This window comes from Enhydra lutris, unplaced genomic scaffold (assembly GCF_002288905.1).
Source record: "Enhydra lutris kenyoni isolate GAN:26980312 unplaced genomic scaffold, ASM228890v2 scaffoldscaffold1, whole genome shotgun sequence".
In the NCBI taxonomy this organism is placed as follows: domain Eukaryota; kingdom Metazoa; phylum Chordata; class Mammalia; order Carnivora; family Mustelidae; genus Enhydra; species Enhydra lutris.
The window spans coordinates 15,001,804-15,019,544 of NW_019154085.1; the positions used below are offsets into that span (position 1 = coordinate 15,001,804).

The 17,741-nt window shown below is 41.0% G+C and overlaps 1 protein-coding gene across 1 annotated transcript in view; it reads left to right on the forward strand.

Moving 5' to 3' along the window:
• The first annotated feature begins 2,345 nt into the window (after positions 1–2,345).
• LOC111142681 (cytochrome P450 20A1) overlaps positions 2,346–17,741 on the forward strand; it is a 61,730-nt gene continuing 46,334 nt past the window's right edge. Inside the window, exons 1-4 of the mRNA XM_022495982.1 lie at positions 2,346–2,542; positions 10,536–10,585; positions 11,324–11,490; positions 14,614–14,756. Coding sequence (XP_022351690.1) covers positions 2,471–2,542; positions 10,536–10,585; positions 11,324–11,490; positions 14,614–14,756 — 432 coding nt within the window. The 5' untranslated portion in view covers positions 2,346–2,470. The remainder of the gene's footprint in view (positions 2,543–10,535; positions 10,586–11,323; positions 11,491–14,613; positions 14,757–17,741) is intronic.

Here is a 17,741-nt window from a genome sequence, read left to right on the forward strand (position 1 = left end):
TCTTTAAAGTTTTTTATTTATTTGACAGAGATCACAAGTAGGCAGAGAGGCAGGCAGAGAGAGGAGGAAGCAGGCTCCCTGCTGAGCAGAGAGCCTGGTGTGGGGCCAGATGTGGGGCTTGATTCCAGGACCCTGGGATCATGACCTGAGCCGAAGGCAGAGGCTTTAACCCACTGAGCCACCCAGGCACCCCTAAAAGTTAAAATCTTCAAAAAATATTTCATAAGAGTTTTAAAACAGTCTTAGAGTCACAGAATGGAAATGTATTTTAAAGCACAAAATGCGTACATGTTGAGAACTATGATAGGTGATTTAAAAATTACTTTAAAGAATAAACATACTTTAGGATAAAACTCTGTAGGATAAGTGAAATGGAAATAAGTTCAGAAAAAGGAACCATGGGGTGGGGAGAAAGAAAAAGGAACCATGAAAAATTTCCAGCTCTTCACAAAGAAACTGTGTATTTAAAAAATGTTTGATGATAGTCCTCACATCACTATAGTATTTAAATTCCTTTTTATACATTTAAAAAGAGAGATATAATAATTTCAAAATGTGAATATAATATGCTGGAAATTTAATCCTTTAAAGTCAAGATAAAAATTTTAGATGTCAACACAAAAATGTGTGAAAACATACACATAGTTTTACAAAATATTTTTAGATAGAATCTGGGCAAAAGTCTGAACGCAAGAGGAGGTAGCTGCATAGTTTTGGAGACTCAATCTGTAAAATATTGTGTGTCCCACTCATCCTCTGTAATTTTTGTCTCTTTTCACAGACCCTCAAAGTTCAGAGGTTCTGTAACATACATAGGTTAATTTAGAGCCTAAAGGAGAGTCCAGATATCCTTGAATATTAGTGCCTAGGGTTACTGTTACTTAACTATATTAGGCATTTAAAAATCTGGTGTTTACTGTTTTGAAAACCTATTTGTAGTATGATTGACACGGGAAATGTTTTTAAAATTCCAAAGAAGATGTTTAAAAATGAACGTTCGAAACATATCGATACACAGAGAACTAGAATTAAAAGTACAATTTCTGCCAAATGAAATATCACATAGCAACATTTGTTACATTTGCTATAGATGCCGAAAGAGTTGGCGTCTTCAATGAAATCGGTTTCATGCTTAAGCAGTAAGTCATTTATCACAGACGTTCTAAAATGCAATCTCGGATGATTTCTTACACTAGTGTGTATGTGTGTGTGTGTGTGTGTGAGAGAGAGAGAGAGAGAGAGAGAGTGAGAGACAGACTTTATGCCGTTAAAACTATAAAATCTATACTTTTAGGACGCGTTCACAAAATGGAGCACCAGTAAGTAACGGGCCTTGTCTTACATTGTCCATAATTCAAACTTGTGAGAAAGAAGAGGGATCATAGAGGCGCCTGGGTGGCTCAGTGGGTTAAGCCTCCGCCTTCCGCTCAGGTCATGATCTCAGGGTCCTGGGATCGAGCCTCCCATTGGGCTCTCTGCTCAGTGAGAAGCTTACTTTACTCGCCACCTCCCCCCCCGCCCCCGCTCTGTCTACTTGTGATCTCTGTCTCTGTCAAATAAGTAAATAAAATCTTAAAAAAAAAAAAAAAGAAGAAGAAGAAGAGGGATCTTAGGGTGTTTTTATGCTAAATACTAACGAGCATTTTCCCAGGAGCTGTGCTAAGTACTTCTCATAAAATATCCGATTTATTCCTGCGGGCCACTCTCTGTCGTATTATTTCCACTGTTTTACATGAAGGAGATGGAACACTAGAAATTCCAATTTACTGCAAGTCTAGCGTGAGGAACCCGTCCCTGAGCAGTTCGCGGCTCCACTCCCGAGGAAGCTTCTGGGAGTCACACTACTAGCGCTTCACAGAAATTCCTTTGCGAAACAAGGAGCATCTACCAGAGCTAGACTCTGACACTTGCCAGGCCAGGTTCGCTTGGGTCGGTGGTTCTCACGGATGACAACAGCTTTGTTCCAGAAAACACACTCCCTCGCTCCCAGAGTCCGATCCTGTGGGTCTGGGATAAGGTAGAGAAATCAGCGTTTCTAGCAAATTCCCCGGGGCTGCTGTGGGTGCTGTTGCTCCGGGGGCCACAGCGTGAGAATCTCTGGTTTACGGGTTTTCATTTAAACCACGAGGACAAGTGTTGGTCGGGGCAGAGCGAGGGTAACTGCAAACGTGAGTTAGGAGCCCGAACTCCGCTTTCCCGGGCGGTTCCGACCCCAAGTTCTGGGCGTGCCCCGAAGCCGCAAGGGCAGTCACCTCCGCCCGGGGTGCGGCGCCAGCCCCGCCGCCCGCCCTCGGCGCTCCATTGCTCTCCCCGTCGGCCCCGCCCGGCCCCGGCCCCGCCCCCGGCGACCCATTGGCTCGCAGGTCTCGCCGGGCGCCTCCGCCCACACGCCCATTCGGCGCAGCGGGCCAGGCCGAGGCGCTGCTGCCCGAGCACGGGATCCGAGACGTGGCTCCCGGGCGGAAGAGCCATGTTGGACTTCGCGATCTTCGCCGTTACCTTCCTGCTGGCGTTGGTGGCCGCGGTGCTCTACCTCTACCCGGTAACCGCCGTCGGGGTCTCGGGGGCTCTGGCCGCCGCCCCAGCCTCTGTGTTTCCCGCGTCCACGTCGCTCTGCACACGGCTGGCCGCAGGGGGCGGGCCCGAGGGGAGGGTTCCCGCTCCCGCTTCGGCTCCGGCTCCGGCTCCGCGCGGGGGCAGCTACCGAGCGAGGGACGCTCCGCGGGCGCGCGGGCAGCGCGGAGAGGCAGAGGCGAGCGGCGTGGGCGGCCCCACGACCCCTCAGGCGCCGAGAGGTCCAGAGCGCGTGGCCGCTCGGGTTCTCAGGGCCGTCCCCCGGGTCCTGCCTCCTCCCTGCTCTCGGAGTCGTCCCCGCTTCTGTTGCCGTCAGCGCGAGAAGTACTTTTGGGTGGCTTTTCGGCAGTAACTCTGCCAAACCCAAATCACATTTTCCAGTGCGTCCGGGAGGAAACTTGAGGATGCTCCTCTCCTTGGTCCTTCCCCGAGGATTCTCCCAGCATTTTTTGCAGCGGCTGCCTTGCCATCCATCTTTCCCTCTGTAACGACTGAAACCCGAAGTCCTTAAGGTCCGGGCCGGGCTTGCTCTTGCAGGGCCGCGGCGGCCCGCGGAGCCGTGCAGTGAGCATTACCGTGGGTTAGTGCGTGAGTCTGACGTAGCGGCCGCGCTTCAGCTCCGAGCCTCGTTCTAGTCTCTTCCTCTGCTTGACTTTGTCGCCCTCAGAGAGTGATTTTGAGAACAAAAGGAGCGAGTAGGGGAGCCGTCATCTCTTAACCTGTCTACAAAACAAGGGGGTGTTTTGGTGGAAAAAGTTGTACAGTTGCCGAGCACGCATCACTGATAATGACCGAACGCCTTCAATGTTCCTTCCAGAGCTGGCAAATGGATCAGGCTGAAGTATTGCAACTACACAATCCGGAACATCCAGGGCCTCCCCTCCCCGCCCCCTTCCTGAGAAACTAAACCTTTCATGGCTCCAGATCTTGAGTTTTTGATAATCTGTGCATGAGACTGTCCTTTGATTAGTTAATAGAAAACAACACTGTTTATTTCAACCAAATACGTGTGCCAGGTAGAGTTCCGTATGCTGGGGCTACAGCAGTGAACAGCCGAAATTCTTGACTCACGGAATGTGTATTCTGGTGAGAGGAAATAGATAAAATAAACGAGAAACACAGATAGTATTTTTTTAAATTAGCATATAATGTATTATTAGTCCTAGGGGTACAGGTCTGTGAATCGCCAGGTTTACACACTTCACAGCACTCACCATAGCACATACCTTCCCCACACAGATAGTATTTTATGGAGCAAAATAAAGTTGGTAACAGGTAGGGTTGTTGCTTTCAAGTACGACGGTCAGTTTTTTTTTTTTTTTTTTTTAAGGAAACTTAGTAGTGTTTTCCAGAGGGGCCACCCTAGCTTTCATTCCCCCCAACAGTGCCAGAGGGTGCCTTTTTCCTCCACATCCTTGCCAACACTTCTTTCTTGTGTAGAACTACGCTGTGATTTAGTTATTGCCCTACTGGATATTTACCCCCCAAAAGCAAAAACACTAGTTAAGAGGATACACGCACCTCTATTCTGTAACAGCATTATTTATAATAGCCGATTTATGGACGCATCACAGGTGTCCGTTGGTAGATGAGTAGATAAAGCTGTGTATATACACACAACAGAATATTATTCAGCCATAAAAAAAGAACGAACTATTGCCATTTGCAATGATATGGCTGGAGCTAGAGAGTATAATGCTAAGTGAAGTAAGTCAGAAAAAGACAAATACCATATGGTTTCTCTCACAGGTGGCATTTAGGAAACAAAATAAATGAACAAAGTGGGGGAAAAAGACAAACCAAGAAAGAGACTTTTAACTATGGAGAACTGATGGATACCAGAAAGGGAGGTGGGCGGGGAGGGGTCAGATAGGTGATGGGGATGAAGGATTACAGTTGTGGTGATGAGCACCAGGTGTTACATAGAAGTGTTGAGTCACTGTATGGTACACCGGAAACGAATACTACACTGTATGTTAATTATAGTGGAATTAAAAGAAAAAGTAGGATGGTCAAGAGATAAGGAGAACTTTGAGCGGAGACCTGAAGGGGATGAGGGAACAAGGCTTTCGGCTATCTGGGAAAGCATTCCAGACGAAGAGAATAGCAAATGCACATCTTCAGGGGGAACCAAACTAGTATTTTACAGGAAAATAAGAATACTAGTGTGGCTGGAGTGGAGTGAGGGAGAGACTAGTCTGTTAGAATGATGGGGAGGAAGGGCAGATTTTTGTTGTAGGCTAGTTTATGGACTTGGCTTTGATTCTGAGATAAGCGCTGGAGGGTTTCAACAGAAGAGTGACATTTTAAATGTAAGGGAATTGACATTTCGTTTTACTAGTTAAATTTTAAAAGAATCATTTTGACTGCTATGTTAAGAAGGGACTTAGGGGCCTGGGGCAAATGGACTGATTTTAGTCCTTAGGGAGTCAGTGTTGTTGCTGCTTATTTAAATACAGTACAGTTGGAGCCCCAGAAGTGCTGGTGTACCCTGCTTTCCAGACGCCTTCTTCCTCAGCCGCCAGGAGGGGTGGGCACCTGAGCGGTGACTTAATTTGGTTCATCAGTGTCTACTCAGTTGAATAACTGGGATTTCATTCTTTTTTTTTTCCCCCAAAGATTTTATTTATTTATTTGACAGACAGAGATCACAAGTAGGCAGAGAGGCAGGCAGAGAGAGAGGAGGAAGCAGGCTCCCTGCTGAGCAGAGAGCCTGATGCGGGGCTCGATCCCAGGACCCTGGGATCATGACCTGAGCCGAAGGCAGAGGCTTAACCCACTGAGCCACCCAGGCGCCTCAGGGATTTCATTCTTGAAGAAACTCATGGAAGGGCATATTTCTCACAGGTTCACATACTAATTTGTACAAAAATGTCCTTGGTGCAGCTTATGCCAAATTATTATGAAGATTGTTCTTGAGTATTTCATGAAGGCTACAAAGTTGAAACAGGGAAGCCATGAGTGTGAAAGCTTTAATTTATCTACTTGATTTTCTATTTTTGTAGCCATAATGCCTGTTTTCCTCTTTTTCTGACCGCCAAAGTCTTCTGATGCCCTGTCTTTTTTTTTTTTTAAGGTTTTTATTTATTTATTTGACAGACAGAGACCACAAGTAGACAGAGAGGCAGGCAGATAGAGAGGGGGAAGCAGGCTCCCCACTGAGTAGAGAGCCTGATGTGGGGCTCGATCCCAGGACCCTGAGATCATGACCTGAGCTGAAGGCAGAGGCTTTAACCCACTGAGCCACCCAGGCACCCCTGATGCCCTGTCTTAAACCTGAGTTGATGTGTAGTGGGAGCAGCTGATTATTTAAGATATTTTCATGATTCTTTTTTTTTTTTTTAAGCTCCCCCCCTTTTTGTATATGTAATGATGAAACATCCTCTAATGGTTTAACAAGGAAGGAGAGAGAAGGACCTTAATTTCTTCCTTTTTTTTTTTTTTAAGATTTTATTTATTTATTTGACAGACACAGTGAGAGAGGGACACAAGCAAGGGGAGTGGGAGAGAGAAAAGCAGGCTTCCCCCTGAGCAGGGAGCCCAATGTGGGGCTTGATTCCAGAACCTGGGATCATGTCCAGAGCCAAAGGCAGCCGCTTGACGGCTGAGCCACCCATGTGCCTCAGGACCTTAATTTCTGAGTGGAGAAATCTCCTTCTGTGGAAAAGTAGATCAAAACTATTATCAAGGGGCACCTGGGTGGCTCAGTGGGTTAAAGCCTCTGCCTTCGGCTCAGGTCATGATCCCAGGATCCTGGGATTGAGCCCCTCATCGGGCTCTCTGCTCAGCAGGGAGCCTGCTTCCCTTCCTCTCTCTCTGCCTGCTTCTCTGCCTACTTGTGATCTCTGTCTATCAAATAAATAAATAAAATATTTAAAAAAAAAAAAACGATTATCAAAAGTTTGCCTGTGTTATTGCACCTGACTTTAAGATCTAAAAAAAAAAAAAAGTTTTTTCTGCCATGTTGTGCCTTTCCTCCTGGAACTGTAAGTGAACACAATGCTAGAACCTGCTTAAACTGTGAAATGGATATTGTTACAGAGAATACACCAGAGGCTTTCTCACTGTTAAGCAAATAATGCCCTTGTAAATGTATGCTCTGTGGAGAAACCCCTGTAGCTTTACCTGCTGACGCTGTCTGTCTTATTGAAGAATAAACTTTGGCTGCCCCCTCCCCCCCAGTTCTAATGTATGACCATGGGAATGTTGTTGAGGTAGGTACTTGAGTAGAAGAGAGATGGATCCGGGAAGAGGATAAACTTCTATAGGAACAGGAGTCTGTGGGATGAGGGAAGACCTGGGGATGGTGGTCTTGGCCTTCATCGGTGTCTAATATCTATAAGGAAAAGGTCATAATAGCATTCTGGGTAGTCTCAAGACACATGGTAGTGGTGAGGTTATGAATTGGGGAGATGGAAGTTTTGCTGGGTCTTGTCTGGGTACATGCCAGTTTGGGGATTCCCTCATCAATTTAGCCATCTGGGAGATGTGGATGTCGTAAAGGGTGGGAGAGCATTTTACCTGGAGTTCTGGGGTTCATGCTTCATTAAAAACATTTTTTAAATTTATTTATTTGATAGAGATCACAAGCAGACAGAGAGGCAGGCAGAGAGAGAGGGGGAAGCAGGTTCCCCACTGAGCAGAGAGCCCGATGTCGGGCTCGATCCTAGGACCCTGGGATCATGACCCGAGCCAAAGGCAGAGGCTTTAGCCCACTGAGCCACCCAGGTGCCCCTCATGCTTCATTTTTGCTGATGAAGTATAGAGGTTGCTACAGGAGCCATTTTATCTACAGTATATATAGACTTCTAAGGCTCCTTCTTCCAGTTGGCTGGAGTTATAGAAGCCAGAATTAGACTTGTTGGGGAGGGATTGTACTAGTATTTCCACATTGTTAGAGTTTATTCACTCTTGCCTATCAGTAGTTTTTTTCCAAATATTTCAACATTTCCACATATTTAAACATTTCTGTCATAACACCACTTTGTGAAGTTGTCCAGATATTCAAAGATATCAGTTGCGTTTTCTTTCCCATGAAGATACCTGTTCTGGAGCTTTCCATCATCCTTTCCCAGTTGTTACTGGTTACAGTCTCTTTCAGTTCAGCTGTTGTCCTTTTACTGTCATGGTGGATATTCTCTTCAGCTGTGTTGTATAACCTATTTCCTGTATGCCCCACATTTCTTTCTTATTTCACTTCCTATATGTGCTGCCTCTCATAATTTTCCAGAAGCTTCCTAAAGACGTGTGGATGGAAAATACCTCTTATGAGACCTAGCTTGTTTGAAAATCTTTCTGTTCAAGTTATACTCTTCAATACTAGTTTGGCTTTGTATAAAATTCTAGGTTGGAAATAATTTGCCCTTAGAATTATAGGGGCTGCTTCGTGCCCCCCCGCCCCCCACCCCCGGCCTGTATCTCCTGAGTCTGAAGTCTCCAAGTCTCCTTCTAGAAGGATGGTGATCACAGGAATGGAGAAAGACATCTAAGGTGTCTAAGGGATCTGTACACCAGCTTTTCAAGAGTTGTTAGAGTCTGTGTCTTGCCTTGTTTCTTATCCTGTCTTTTAGTTACTGAAAACAAATCTGATTGCTTTTTGTAGGAATTCTCCTTTCTCCTCTGCAGACCCCCAGAAGAGACCTTTACAATGTCAGTTAATCACTTCTCCAACAGCTTAACACTTTCAGAAAATGTGTTGAATTGTTCCACTCCCATTCTCTTTATCCTTGTTTTCTCCTTTTTTATTTTTTCACTTTCATTTAGTGGGATTTCAGGAAGAAGAGATAGTTGATGAATGCTATCAATCTGTCATGTTTGAAGACAAATCAAGAAACTTGTTTTGTCATTAGTAATTTTAGCCTGGAAAAAAAAGGTAGGGTTTTTTTTTTTTCTACTACTGACTTTATTTCTTTCTAATTATGGAGTTCTTTCCATCCTTTTCCCTTCTATTTATATTAAACTTGACAAGGTTCTGTCATTGATGAGACTGTGGGACAAAATACAGTGTGGATTTAACTGTTATCAGTTAAATACAAGTTACACATACTGGTATCTAGATAGCGTTCTTGTAGTATTTAGCGGAAAGAGTAAAACTCTTCAATTAGTACCATTCAATCTAGTATTTCTCTTTTGGCATACCTACCCCAAAGGAGAAAAAAAGTAAAGTCGTACAAAGATTTTTCTAGTACTACTTATATTAATGAAAAAACAAAAGAAAGAAAAGAAACCGTCAGATGTTTAGTAGCAGTGTAGTAGGAAAATGATTAAGCAATTTCAGCTACATGATGGTACATAGTTTAGCCTTTAAATGTTCAAGTATCTTGAATCGCCTGGGTGTAGCCGTTGGTTAAGTGTCTGACTCTTCGTTTTGGCTCAGGTCATGATCTCAGGGTTGTGAGATGGAGCCCCAGATCAGGCTGCGTGATCAGTGTGGAGTCTGCTTGAGACTCTCTCCCTCCCCTCTTCTCCTTTGTGTGCATGTGTGCGGGTGCCCCCTCTCTCTCTCAAATAAATCTTTAAAAAAAAAATGTTGAATCACTATGTTGTACACCTGAAACTAATATAATACTGTATGTTAATGATACTGGAATTAAAATTTTAAAAAAGAAATATTTTCCTTTCATTAAAATATTTGTAAAAAGTGTTCAAATAAAGAAACTCTATTCCTTTACTTTTATAATGTTAATTAGGTAAAAAAGGGCAGAATGCCAGATAGGTAAACTCTGATTAGCATTAGTCAAAATCACTGACAAAATTCAGAATTGATTCTGGAGTAAATATTTTTTTAGGTTATTGTTTCTGTAAATATTTATTTAAAAATTATTTTGTAAAAAATCTTACAATTATAAGAATAATATGACTTTCGGGGTGCCTGGGTGGCTCAGTCATTAGGCATCTGCCTTTGGCTCAGGTCATGATCCCAGCGTTCTGAGATCGAGCCCCACATCGCCCCACATCGGGCTCCCTGCTCAGTGGGGAACCTGCTTCTCCTTCTCTCACTCCCCCTGCTTGTATTCCCTCTCTCGCTGTGTCTCTTTCTCTCAGATAAATAAATAAAATATTCAAAAAAATGTTTAAAAAGTAAAGAATAATATGACTGTCATAAAATTAAATAAAAAATAACACTGATCCCAAAACACAGCAACTGTAAACCCAGTACAAAATTGTAAAATATTAAAATTCCCCAAACTTTTCCCCAGTTCATTTCTTAGAGGTTGTTACTTGAATAATTTGCTGTGAATTATTTTGTTAACTTGTTTGTATGCCACACACCTCACTGACTATCTGACCCTCACAGTAATGACTACATTAAAGTAAAAGATGACTATCGTATTGTATTTTGGTAAATTCTTTGACTAGAAAAAGAACTATTTTAGGAAGGAGTCTGTTGTAAGCATGACTTTTTTTAAACTAAGACAGGTGGGATCATATATAGACTCAGAAAAACAATTTTTAAAAGTGCTTAATTATGTATTTGTTGATTAGAATGGATATTAAATTTTTCAAACTTGTTAATTTAATTGACACAGGAGGGGTATTAAGATTATTCTTTTAGGAGCACCTGGGTGGCTCAGTGTGTTAAAGCCTCTGCCTTTGGATCAGGTCATGGTCCCAGGGTTCTGGGATCAAGCCCCGCATTGGGCTCTTACTCCTCTCTCTCTCTCTCTTTCTCTCTCTCTCTGCCTGCCTCTATGCCTACTTGTGATCTCTGTCAAATAAATAAATTTTAAAAAAATCTTTAAAAAAAAAAAGATTATTCTTTTAAATACGCACCCATTTTTTCTATTTTAATATAGAAAGAATTCTTGAGATTCAACCAAGTTGGAAAGCCATCACTTAAGGTCCTGCGGATGTCTTGGCAAAACATCTGACTTACGGGATATATGGTTATATATCATATACTAAATCATGTATTAAATACCAAATCATTATACTAAACTATTTTTAAATTTCTCCTTAAGGCTTCTAGACAAGCTGCAGGAATTCCGGGGATTACTCCAACTGAAGAAAAGTGAGTAGTTACTTTTCTGGGAAATCAGTAGAGTTAACTCTTAATTTTTGGTATCAAAACTAAAACCTATTTTTCGTTTACACAGGTTATTTAATTCCTTTGTGTACTCTAAATATATCTCTAGGCATACAACCTGAACTTTATTAACAGAAAGGAGGGCTGTATAAATCAAAAACTTTAATTGCTTTTGGGGTTTCTGGCCGGTTCAGTCAGTAGAGCATCCAGCTCTTGAGCTCAAGGTCATGAGTTCGAGCCCCATGTTGAATGTAGAGGTAACTTATAAATAAATAAATAAATGAATAAATAAATAAAGGTTAAAACACACAAACCTTAAAAAAGATTTTTTCACTTTCTCTAGCCAGAAAGTATTAAAAATAGAAAGATAAGATAGAAGGTAAGAAGAAAAGAATGCTGTAGCTGGTTGATGATTTAAAATAGCCTATGATGATGTTCATTGCTTTCTCAGAATGAGATGTTGCAGAAATTGGGTCATTTTCTATTGTCTAAGTCAGATGTTCCTTGTGTATCTTTCTTACTTGGCTTCAACTGTTACAAATTCTCAAAATATCAGAGAAATCCATATCTAAATATATCCAAGCAGTTTGGTAATTTGCATTTCATGCACCTCCGCTCTCATCTATTGACACAGTTAATTCAGAGTCAACTATTGTTTTTCTGGCTCTTCCATGTTAAACTTATTTTTCCAAGTTGTTTTGTCAAATGTTGCTCTTTTCTCAGGGATGGTAATCTTCCAGACATTGTGAATAGTGGAAGTTTGCACGAGTTCCTGGTTCATTTGCATGAGAGATACGGGCCTGTGGTCTCCTTCTGGTTTGGCAGGCGCCTTGTGGTTAGTTTGGGCACCGTTGACGTCCTGAAGCAGCATATCAACCCCAATAAGACATGTAAGTTTAATTATTTTTCTAATGGTTGATCCTTATCTCTTAAGAATAAACATCTATAAATGAAGAGCCATACGTTGTTCATGGGTAAGAAGAGATAACATTTATTGACTGCTTTATATTATGTGCTAGGCATTATGCTAAGGTCTTTATCTGCTTTATATTATCTGTTTTATATTATGTGCTAGGCATTATGCTAAGGTCCTTATCTCATTTAAGGCAAAGTACTGTAAACTAATTATTTTTTCCTTCAATTTATAGGTATATGCAATAGAATCCCAATGTAAATTCCAACAGGATTTTTTTTTTTTAAATAGTTCCAGGGTGCTTCTGTAGGAAACATCTAGAAAAGAATATTAATGAGGGGAATACTTCTACTATCAGGCAAAGCAATGTGCTATAAACCTAGATTAATTTAAAGAATCTTGTAAGACTAGACAGATTGATGAAATAGAGTAGGTAGTCCAGTAGACAAACCAAGTATACATGATAAAGAGAGCATTTTATGATAAAGGATAAAGGTAATACATGGTTTGGGAAAACTGGTTAGCTATTGGGGAAAAATAAATCTGCATCCCTGCCTTACTCTTTACATCAAAATGAATTCCAGGTGATTAAAATTTGAAGTCCTGAAAGTATTAGGAGAAAACATGGTTAAGTATTAAATTGGGGTTGGGTGTTGATAAACCTTTTCTTACCATAACATGAGATCTAGGGCATCAAGCACAAGACAGGTAAAACTGTCTGCATAAAAATGAGAAATTTCTGTAAAAGAACACCTTAAAAAAGGATGAAAAAGAGAGAGGTGGGAAAGTGTTGGCCACATATTACTACACATGCTGTGTAATAGTTGATTACTGTATTTCTCTAAAATAAAAGGTGCCATGAAGAAGTTTAAAAGAGATATGGGGAAACTATTTACCACCCATTATATATAAAGTAAATAAAAACTAGTGAGAAAATAAAAATAAAATGTAGTTGTAGAAAAATGGGCAAAAACAGGGTAATTAAGAAAGAAGAAATAAAAATGGCCAGTAAGCAAATGAAGATTTCAGATTCACTAATAATTAGTGGGATGCAAATAAGAATGAGTTTTACCTACCTGAATGGAATAGATGAAAAATATTGGAAAAACTCATTGTTGATGAGGGGATGGAGAAACATGGAATATAAATATTTTATAAACTTGGGAGAGGGCGTTGACAGGATCTTTGGCTTAGCAGTGATACCATAAGGAAGTTATAAATTGATATTCATGTAAATAATATAAATTATGTAAATATAAATATTCATGTAAATAATATAAATTGATATTCATGTAAATGAGAAAAGATGTATTAGTATTATTTACAATAAAAATTTGAGAAAGAACCTAGATGTTCATCAACAGATTAATGGATAAAGACAATGTGGTATATATATACAATGGAATACTATGCAGCCATCAAAAGAAATGAAATTTTGCCATTTGCAATGATGTGGATGGAACTAGAGGGTATCATGCTAAGTGAAATAAGTCAATCAGAGAAAGATAATTATCATATGATCTCACTGATACGAGGAATTTGAGAGGCAGAGCAGGGGTGTCGTGGGGGGTAGGGAGGGAAAAAAATGAAACAAGATGGGATCAGGAGGGAGACAACCCATAAGAGATTCTTAATCTCACGAAATAAACTGAGGGTTGCTGGGGGATGTGGGGAGGGATAGGGTGGCTGGATTATGGACATTGGGGAGGGCATGTGCTGTGGTGAGTGCTGTGAAATGTGTAAGCCTGATGATTCACAGACCTGTACCCCTGGGGCAAACAAGACATTATATGTTAATTTAAAAAAATTTGAAGCAAACTTAGATGTTTTTCTTTTTCTTTCTTTTTTTTTTTTTAAGATTTTACTTCTTTGACAGAGAGAGAACAAGCAGGGAGAGCGGGAGAGGGAGAAGCAGGCTTCCCACCAAGCAGGGAGCCTGATGTGGGACTGGATCCCAGGACTCTGGGATCATGACCCGAGGTGAAGGTAGATGCTTAACCAACTGAGCCACCCAGGCACTCCTAAACATTTTTCAGTGGCTGGATAAAAAAACATATTCAGGCTTTAATATGATGACGTAGATTTATTTTATTTTGTTCACCAGTATCTGTGTATAGCCCACTCTATGCCAACACTACTTATAAGCCATTTATACATATTATCTCATTTAATCCTTAGAACGACCCTATGAAATAGATATTAGTGAAAACTGAGATACAAAGAGAGTAAGTCATTGACCCAAGGTTGCCCAGCTAATTAGTGGTGGAGCTAGGACTTAAAGGCAGGCAGTCTGGTCTGAGTTTGTGCTCTTAATCACCAAGTTTTCCACAACATGGAAGGATGGCTCTGTCAGGAAGTACAAAGATGAGTGAAACCAGACATGGTCTCTGCTTCTGTGGAGTTTATAGAGTAATTTGGGTAGTAGGGGAAGCATGTAAACATTATTTAAATGACCACACTAATGAACTGGGTAAAGTGCTCTGAAAGAAGGGATTGTATTGTTTACAAAATCTGACATGTGTTTTGTCTGTCTCTCTCTGTTAAGTAATGTTAACAGCTATAAAAACAATCTTGAAAATGTTCAGTGGAATCTCTGTGGTGAAATTTAGATAAATTTTGTATTCTTTTTATTTTACTGTTTTAATTGTTTATAATGACAATGTATTTTTTGTATGAAAACAATATAGTCATTAAAGAAATACTTAAAAATTAAATGAAGAAGAAAAACGTTTTTGAACTCAGCTAAATAATTTTAACCATAACACTTGACCATTACAACAATTTTCCTTTAACATCACTGGAGTGAGCTTTTAATAAAGTCAAAGATACTGTTTTCATGTAGGTAGAAAACTTATGTTAAGTATTAATGATTTATGGTGGAATTGCCAGGCAGGATATGGTGTTCTTGCCAATTTTTATTGCCTCTTGAACTGTTCATATCTAGGAAAGATAATGAGAGGAGTTGGGAAAAGGTTGCTATGCTGTCAGCTGCAGCCCTGCCTCCCTGATGTGTTTGTTTTACTGCTGGAGTTTTTATTGTTACAGTTTTGTTTTCTGAGTCACTACTTTGACGCACAAATGTTTAATTTGTCTGTTTCAGCGGACCCTTTTGAAACCATGCTTAAGTCATTATTAAGGTATCACTCTGGTGTTGCAAATGTAAGTGAAAACCACACAAGGAAAAAATTAAATGAAAGTGGTGTGACCAACTCTCTGCGGAGTAATTTTGCTCTCCTGCTGAAGGTAAGGTGATAAGAAGTTTGGCCCAGAATTCTGTAATACAGATAATAGTATATTTTTGACTATTAGTGTATCTCCCTTTGGTACTTTTTTTCTTGTCTCTCTCTCTTTTTTTTTTTAAGATTTATTTGTTTATTTGAGTGGGGGAGAGAGAGAATGAGCATGCATGGCAAGGGGGAGAGGCAGAGGCAGAGGGAGCGTGGCAAGCAGACTCCCTGCTGAGCGTGGGTCCCCCTGCCAGGCTTGATCTGACAACCCTGAGCTCATGACCTGAGCCTAAGTCAAGACTCCGATGCTCAACTGACTGAGCCAGCCAGGCCCCCCTCTTACTTGTCTCTCCAAGGTGATTTTTATTCTTCTGAAATTCTGAAACAAACAAAAAATCTAAACACCTGTATTCCCTGTGTAAGTTGGAATGATGTGATTACTGGGCGTTTGCATAGACAAACTGAGTCATACTGGGAGAGGGACCTGACTTTTTTAAGAAGTTCCATAAATGGTGCGCCTGGGTGGCTCAGTGGGTTAAGCCTCTGCCTTCAGCTCAGGTCATGATCTCAGGGTCCTGGGATCGAGTCCCAAATTGGGCTCTCTGCTCAGCAGGGAGCCTGCTTCCCCTCTCTCTCTGCCTGCCTCTCTGCCTACTTGTGCGCTCTCTCTCTCTCTCTCTCTGTTAAATAAATAAGTAAGAAGTTCCACAAATGATATACAAAGTTTGAGAACAATACTAATCCATACTATTTTCCTTTTGACCCTAAAGATCCTTAGCTGAGCCCTGTGTGCTGCCTGACAGTTCTCTATGTCCCAATAGGACTGTTCCACCCTTACTCTAGTATTGCCAGTCCTGACGACCTCTTTGCTTGTCACAGGTGGCCTTGCCTCCTGCTTCACTGAGACCAGAGTCCCTTACCTGTAAGCTCCCCCAGTATCCTATTTCCCCACCAACAAACTCTATCCATCTCAATCTTTTGTTCTTACTTCTCATTTTAAATCTTAAAGAATCCTTTCTTCTGTTCAAAACTCCATCCATTTGTGGAATTATTAATAAATGGTTGCTGTAGAAAACATGGAATGTCGAACTTGCAAGAAATCATCCATAATTTCACTATAGATATATGTGTGGAAGAGATCATACTGTACGTACAATTTTACATACTTTTTCACTTTAAAACATCTCATGGGGCACCTGGGTGGCTCATTTGCTTAAGCATCTGACTCCTGATTTCTGCTCAGGTCATGATCTCAGAGTCCTGGGATCGAGCCCTGCATTGGGCTCCACAATGAGTGTGGAGTCTGCTTGAGGATTGTCCCCCTCCGTCTCCCTCTGCGCCTCCTGCTGCTCATCTTCTCATTCTCTCTTTCTCTAAAAATAAGTAAATCTTTTTTTTTTTTTTAAAGATTTTATTTATTTATTTGACAGAGAGATCACAAGTAGGCAGAGAGGCAGTCAGAGAGAGAGAGGAGGAAGCAGGCTCCCTGCTGAGCAGAGAGCCCGATGCGGGCCTCGATCCCAGGACCCTGAGATCATGACCTGAGCCGAAGGCAGAGGCTTTAACCCACTGAGCCACCCAGGTGCCCAAAATAAGTAAATCTTTAAAAAAAAAAAATCATAAACATTTTCTCATGTCATTAAAATTTTTTCCAGAAATAACTAAAATTATGCTTACTTTTTTCTGATACTCATTTTACAAAATATGGAAACATTTAGGAAAGTCCTAAGGAAAAAAATGGACAATTTTAATGTTATCCATTATTCAGCTATAACCATGTTTAATGTCTTAAAATCCTTCCTATCATTTTAGTCTTTTCTCTACGCAGTAGAATTTTAGTCAGCGTCATTCTATATGGATAGTTACAGACTCTGCACTTTTTAAAAAGATTTTATTTTTAAGTGATCTCTACACCCAACATGGGGCTTGAACTTAAAACCCTGACATCAAGAGTTACATGCTCCACTGACTTAGCCAGCCAGGCGCCCCTAGATCCTGCATTTTTATTTGCCATTTTATTATAAGCATTTTTATAGCACTAAGTATTCTTTGATAAATACATTTGGAAAGAGTCTCTGATGTTAGTTTTACCTTCCAAATATCTTTCAAACTGGTCTATCTTTCAGATTGGTCTACTTCTGTCCCTCAGTGTGGCCACATCCTAGTTTAAGCTTCCATAAGCTTACCTTAATAGTGTATCTTGCTACCTTCTCTCTGCCCTTCTCCCTTACTTGGTTTCTGTCCTCTACAGGGATTCTCAATTTCTTTTTAGGACACGTACCCCTTGTAGTTTTGGCAAAACCTGTAGATTCCTTCTGAGAACAACATTTTAAAATGTGTGACTATAAAGGAAAACAATATAATTACGAAAATATTATTTTTTAAAAACTTGCAGTATTTTAATATACGTGTATCATTATTAATGCATTAAATAACGAGATCCGGGGTGCCTGGCTGGCTCAGTCAGTTAAGCGGCTATTGGCTCAGGTCCTGATCTCAGGGTCCTTCCTGGGATCAAGCCCTGCATCGGGCTCCTTGACCTGCGGTGAGTCTGCTTCTCCCCCTCTGGGATCTCTTTTGGTCTCTCTCTCTCTCTCAAGCAAATAAATAAATAACAAGATCCAGCAGTGCTTCCAAAATTTCCATAATTTTAACTAATTTATTTTTTTTTTACATTAATGGATTCTGTTAATTTTGTTTAATTTTTTTTTTAATTCTAGTTAGTTAACAGACAGTGTAATACTAGGTTCAGGTGTACAGTATAGTGACTCAGCAATTCTGTACATCGCCCGGTGCTCATCACAGCAAGTGTGCTCCTTGATCCCCCCACCCACCTCCTTTCTGGTAACCATCAGTTTGTTCCTATAGTTAAGAGTCTGCTTCTTTTTTTTCTTTTTAAGATTTTATTTATGGGGCACCTGGGTGGCTCAGTGGGTTAATCTGCTGCCTTCGGCTCAGGTCATGATCTCAGGGTCCTGGGATCGAGTCCCACATCGGGCTC